Below are 6084 nucleotides of genomic sequence, written 5' to 3'. Positions count from 1 at the left end.
GGAATACTTCCGACAATAGTTGGCAAAAAAATTGAACGGCAAACTCCTTCCAGGAGAAGCACTTCTAGCAATAATTAAATGGAAAATTGGACAACAGAACTAAATGTAATACAAATTATATAGTCATGCACCTAATTAGAAAATTTTAATAGTCAAGGATCAGTGTGATTCATGTATAATAATTTGGGGAACAAAAGTGAAATTTTCTCATAAATAAATCAATAACTACAGGTCTCATAAATTCCAAAAACAAACAAACAAACAAACACTAATAAATGATGCTACAGAAAGTAAGCCAAAACATGACCATCATGGCCCAATGTTCATTACAATAGTGTTTGGAACCAAGCAAACATGCTGCCTGCCTATAAGATGAGAAGAAAAGGGTAGAATGCAATTTTACAAAGTGTCAAGATGCAACAATTAATGTACTTGGTGCTAATCAATAATTATAGCTCCAATTCTCACAGCAAAATTTAAGATGCAATTCAACAGAAGTTGACAATATTATTCTCATCCAATCAATCTGTCCGTCAGAACAAAGAAAAGAAGATCAAAGAATCCACAGCTGTCGAAATTTACCATCTGTCATCTGATCTTGACCTGCCAAAATGACACGACGATGATGAACATTATGTGAATTTCATAGAAGCCTCACTTTCATGCAATTAACAGTAAAGATACTGTTAATTTGAAGGGGGCGGGGAGGAGCTGAGTGACGAGATCTTCAAAAGAAACTGAGACAACAGAATTATATACTACTCTTATTAATTTTATATTGTTCCCATTTTCACAAAATTTCTGCAAGAATTTTATTAGCAAGTTCAGAGAAACTTTCAGGTAATAGCTCAGGAAAGGAATCCATCAAGAATGAGAAAAGGAAACCATAGGAAGCCCATTAAGGCAGTAAATTTTCACTCATCAAAAACAACAAGTAATTTACCTATAGTCAAACATAACCGTAAACAACTATATTAACTAATGGAACAGTTTTAGATTTCATAAAAAGGATAAAGAATTGTTCTATGATTTTTATTCTGTTCAAGTCCTTTAATCCTTCCACAAGACTACATAGATAAAGTTTCTGTATCAACTATCAAGTTCAACAGCATGCGCTCAAAGCTTAACATATCATCCTCCTCCCTCCTCTCTCCCTCCCACACAAAGAACATGCAAAATTGCCATTTGAAGATATAAATTGCACTAACAATGTTCTACCCAACTTGTATGTCATTCACTACTGATCTCTAAAAAAAATCCCTCCAGGTTGCAAAAGATAATCGACTTTTTATTTATTTTGGGAGATATTTACTTTCATGTGTTGAATAAGCATGCATGAGTGAGACGGGGAAAGAAGAGAGAGAGAGAGAAAGAGAGAGTGAGTGAGAGTACCTCTCCATGTTCCTGTTACCAAAATATCTTTTCTCCCTTCCACCTTGGAAAAATCTTCTATCATCATTAGACCTAGCACCTTGAAAACCTCTTCTGTCCTCAGTTGGACTACCACCTTGGATAGCCCTTCTGTCCTCACCTGGCCTACCACCGTGGAAGGCTCTTCTATCGTCAACTGGCCCAGTCCAAGCATCTCCTGCACCATGTGATCTAGGCCTATCCATGAACTCACCACTTCTATGTTCATCAACAGATCCTGGCCGGGATGGGGGACGCTCAGCAAAGCTTGAAACTCTGTTCGACCCTGAGCCTGGGCTTTCGGTTGTTTTCTCAGCAAAACGAACTTTGTCATCCAAGTCACGGATCAGCAATTCCAATTCCCTTTCTTTTTGATTTATCAAATCATGGGTGGCTGCCTGATCTTCACCAGCATCTTGAAGTGCTTCTTTCTTGAGCTGTTCTATTTCTTTTTTCAAATTCTTTTCCTCATCTGTCTCAGGCCTGAAGCATTTTTATCCCATCAATGAGATATTCTATATTTCTATTTCAACTTCCTTTTCCTACTTTATTTCCTTTGAAGGAGTAGAGAGGTTGAATTTTGATAATCAAATCATTCAAGAAACTTATCACACATAAGGAGTCATATAAGCAAATAGTAAATAAAACAGGACCAACAAGTATGTGACTGTATACAATACCATTATATCTATAAGTTGTGTTGAACTGGTAAGTAATTATATCTAGTAGAGTTAAGGCATGTTTTGTGTAGACTGTAGACAAAGGTGTATGTCAGTATATTACTTGTCGCTGTATATTTCAGTTATTATCTTTGGAAAAAGATGAAGGGGCAAACCTTAAGGGGGTGTTTGCCTGTTTGGTTCAAGTTATACAACATAACCAAGGGAATGTAAGCTTTGGAATGTCACATTCCTATGTTTGGTTCATGTACTCTTATATATGTTACAATTGCCTTATTTATTTATTTTAATTTTGAAGTTATGAAATACATGAAAATATGTTAAAGGTATTAAAGTAAAAACAAAAAACGAAAAACGAAACAAAAAAAAAAAAAAAAAAAAAAAAAAAAAATCATTATAACATAAAAAGATAACCCCTAAACCAAAAAGGTTTATATTACATACCTCAGTTTTAACCAAACACAAGAATCTAACATTCTCAGTAATTTAGCATTCTCAGCAATCTACCATTCCCTAAGGTAATCTAACATTTCATAAACCAAACATCCCCTAAAAGTATGAATCTCACTCTTGAAAGCTGCTTTTCCTTTGGTCAATAAATGACTTACACATTCTTCCTCCACAATAGGAAACAATGCGCCAAATATTCTTACCAATTTCATTCCAAAAATATCTTGAAATATATTATGCAACACTATCCAGTCTTTTTTATTTTGTGTGCAATTCAAACTTGAGTGTTTTCCTGTTGTCTTCTACTGATCATCTTGCTCTATTAATGATTTCTCATTTATTGTTTTTAGTCCAAAAAAACCTCAGTTATAGAGAACTGAGGTACAACAGTAATTGGAGGAAAGAAGTGATATAGAAATGGAGGTTTATTTGTCATAAGATAAGGGTACAATATTACCTTAAATTATTGCATTTGCATTTATGACATCTGAAAGGACATTGCAAATAAGACTAAGGCAATTACTCTAAACTGGTGTGTGTGTGTGTGCACGTGCGCTACGAGACCCACACTTGTAATCTTCAGGATCATAATTATTTATACACATGAATAAACAAACAGAACAGACTTACTAGATCACATCACTGATCAAAACAGGAACTAACCCTCCTGCTGAACCTATCCAGAACTTGAAAAAACATGCTATAAGATATGAAGATATCTATCCTGTAGAAATATGATCCACCTTAATTCTAATGGAAACATGTTGAACTGTGAAACTCAGCATATAAGTTAGCTAATAGATGGTAACAATCAATAAGCACTGTAGTTGCCTTTTTTTTTTCCTGGTATTAAAGAAAGTCCATGGTCACATTCTACTGGAGACAACAATAAAATATTCTTTGGGGTCACCCCAGCAAAGATGGCTAAGAATATATACTTATATACTTATAAGTTATAACCACAAGGCAATTTTGTGAAACGCACCACCTAAGCGCTAGGCGGCCGCTGGCCAAGGCAAATCCGCCATTAGGCAGATTCTAGACAGTCGGCTGGGCGCTTTTTTTCTAATTTGGTTTTTGTCTGCTCAAAACGACGCCGTTTTGAGAAAAAAAAAAAAAACAAAAAAACAAAAAAAAAAAAAAAAACAAAACAAAACAAAACAAAACAAACAAACAAACAAACAAATTCCCAATTCTTATTTTTTAATGAAATCAGCCCCAGCCCCAGCCACAAATTTCTAAACGCACAGCAGCACACTCCCGCCCAGCAGGAGCATGTCACAACATCGCCCACCTCCACCCATCGCCGTCTCCGGTCTCCCTCACCGTCGCCCACCTCCGGCCTTCCACCAGCAGCATCCCAGCTCCCAGGAACCAGCAGTCAGCAAGTAATTTGGCTTTTAGTTTTAATTTTTTGTATTTATTTTTTAAAAAAATGCATAGCAAAAATGTGTGGATGTTATTGCTGCTGGGAGCTTGGAAGTGCTGGTCTGGCTGCTGCTGCTGTAATTTGCCATGTTTATTTTTAAATTCCTAGGCCCCCGCCTAGGCACCCATCTAGCGAGTTTCGCAACACTGCCACAAGGTCACGACTTCATATCCCAACCCTCTTGGTTTGAGCCAGTAAAATATGGGCAACCTAGGCTAGTTTACCTCCTTGTGATCCTTTGACGGCTAAGGTCACAAGGCAGGTTTACCCAATGCACAACCTAGGGTAGTGGATGCAGGTTTCCCTCGTCACCCCAACAATAAAATAGTTTTCTTGGAATAGTACCTTCTTCTGTTGTTTTTCACATTGGCTGGAAAATGACTCATTCTCAAGACATTATTGCCATGAAGTAGATATTATGCACAAAATGGACAGAAGCAAGAGCTAATGTGGTGACAACTAAATGAATGGCTAGTTTAGAAAATAAAAAGCCAGCACAAGCCAAACAAGTGTAAAATGAGAAAGGTGCAAACCTGTTAATGCGTCGATGTTCCAAATCTAAATCAATCTTCCTCCAATCCAGACCCTTTTCCTCCAGCAAAACCTCTCTGGGCTTGGCATCTCCAAAAGGATTTACCTTTGCCTTGGGCTTCACCGCCCCTTCTATCACACCCTGCAGCAATGCCTGCCCGTCAGAGCGGGCGGAATGGGAGCTTTCAGGCCTACTGGAGTGTGAGCTTGTTGGGCGACTACTCCCCTTCTTTGTCTCTATATCTATATCCAGTTTTTTCCAGTCCAGACCTTTCTCAGCAAGAACCTCCTCCCGAGGCCTCGCCGCTCCAAATGGGTTAGGCTTGTTCACCTTCGCAGTAACCTCGATCTCATTATTCTCACTTCCCTGTTCGCTCTTAGGAGATTCCAAAACCAATCGCTGACTGGCACCTCGTGTCCAGCGCTCAGGTTCGGGCCTCGAGTCTCTGAATCCTGAACCGAAAGTGGAAGATCTGGAAGATTGAGGAGCAATAGGTTTCTTCGAAGCCGCCCAATTATCATCGCCATCAGCCCTAGAGGCTCCGCCGCCGGCTCCGAGCATAGCATATCTTGAACGAGCGGGAGCAGCAGCAGTAGAATTAGAATCGAATGAGGAGGGCAAGGGTTTCTTCGTGGAAGCCCAGTTATCAACCTCATCAGCTCGCGAGGGTTGATCGAAATCCGAACCCCTAGATGGAGGAGCCCCCCTCCGATCATCATCGAAACCCCCATAAGACCTCCGATTGTTGCCCCAAGAGCCTTCACCATCGCCGTCTCGATCTCGGCTCCGACCTCCTGGTTGTGAGCCCGTGAACCTGCTCCCGTAGTTAGAGAACCCTCCACCAAGCCGCCCGGATTGCATTTCCTCCGCCGACCGCTCTTTGGGACCCGTGGGGAGGCGGAGCATCTCGTCCGGCGTCAGCCGGCTACTGGAGCCGCCAGAGCCGAAGGTCCCCTGCATCGTGAACTCCTGCAACGTCATCTTCGCCGCCTTCTTCTTCTGTTTGGTGCTGGTGGCCTCCCTGAGGCTAGGGTAGTTCTGAGAGTCGCCGCCGCCGCCTCCTGCGACGGAGGGAGCCGCCGCCGCTGCTGCTGCGGCGGCGGCGGCTTGTTCGCGCTCCTCAGCTTCGGCTCGCTCCGCTTCTGCAGCCCATGCGCCAATGTTTCCCCATGGAGATTTCGACATAGTCGAATCACAAGATCTAAAAGTACACTATTTTCTTCAAAATCAGATACATATAAGCGAAGAGAACTATCCGCTGACCGCTTTTGTGTATGTATAGGTGAATCGGAGCTCCGATAGCAAAACTATAGTGGGCCGGGTATACTTGTGTGTCAAGAACGGGACTTTTTGTGTAATGGCAATTTATATTATGGACAAGGGTTCACATAGCATTGTGGATTCTAAATAGAGCCGTCAAAAATGGATTTTACCCGTCAGGTCGATCCGTTTCGTACCGTCCTAGGTAGGGGACGGGTTCTTCAAATTTTGATCCGTCAGGAGGTGGGCTTTTTAGCCCGTCTCGCCTAGGTCACAGGTCCAGGCGGGGCAGGTCAGGCGGGTCACAGGTTTAGCCCGCGACA

General features: G+C 41.2%; 1 protein-coding gene across 1 annotated transcript; it reads right to left on the bottom strand.

Moving 5' to 3' along the window:
* Positions 1-241: 241 nt before the first annotated feature.
* On the bottom strand, positions 242-5804 carry LOC109157467 (eukaryotic translation initiation factor 4B2). Its single transcript, XM_019305369.1, has 3 exons — positions 4503-5804; positions 1393-1893; positions 242-603 (listed from the first exon to the last, which is right to left on the bottom strand). The coding sequence occupies exons 1-3, from the start codon at positions 5684-5686 to the stop codon at positions 579-581; spliced, it is 1710 nt and encodes a 569-aa protein (XP_019160914.1). The 5' UTR covers positions 5687-5804; the 3' UTR covers positions 242-578.
* Positions 5805-6084: the final 280 nt, after the last annotated feature.

This window comes from Ipomoea nil, unplaced genomic scaffold (assembly GCF_001879475.1).
Source record: "Ipomoea nil cultivar Tokyo-kokei standard unplaced genomic scaffold, Asagao_1.1 scaffold2782, whole genome shotgun sequence".
Taxonomy (NCBI): domain Eukaryota; kingdom Viridiplantae; phylum Streptophyta; class Magnoliopsida; order Solanales; family Convolvulaceae; genus Ipomoea; species Ipomoea nil.
The sequence above is the reverse complement of the archived record's forward strand: the minus strand, read 5'-3'. Positions and strand labels throughout refer to the sequence as shown.

Bases quoted from the DNA above. Each gene is read 5' to 3' on its own strand.
- LOC109157467 (XM_019305369.1), bottom strand. From the start codon at position 5,686: ATGTCGAAATCTCCATGGGGAAACATTGGCGCATGGGCTGCAGAAGCG. The intron at 1,894-4,502 runs GTTTGCACCTTT...AAAATGCTTCAG, and splicing joins GAACATCGACGCATTAACAG to GCCTGAGACAGATGAGGAAA. The intron at 604-1,392 runs GTACTCTCACTC...TCATTTTGGCAG, and splicing joins GGTAACAGGAACATGGAGAG to GTCAAGATCAGATGACAGAT.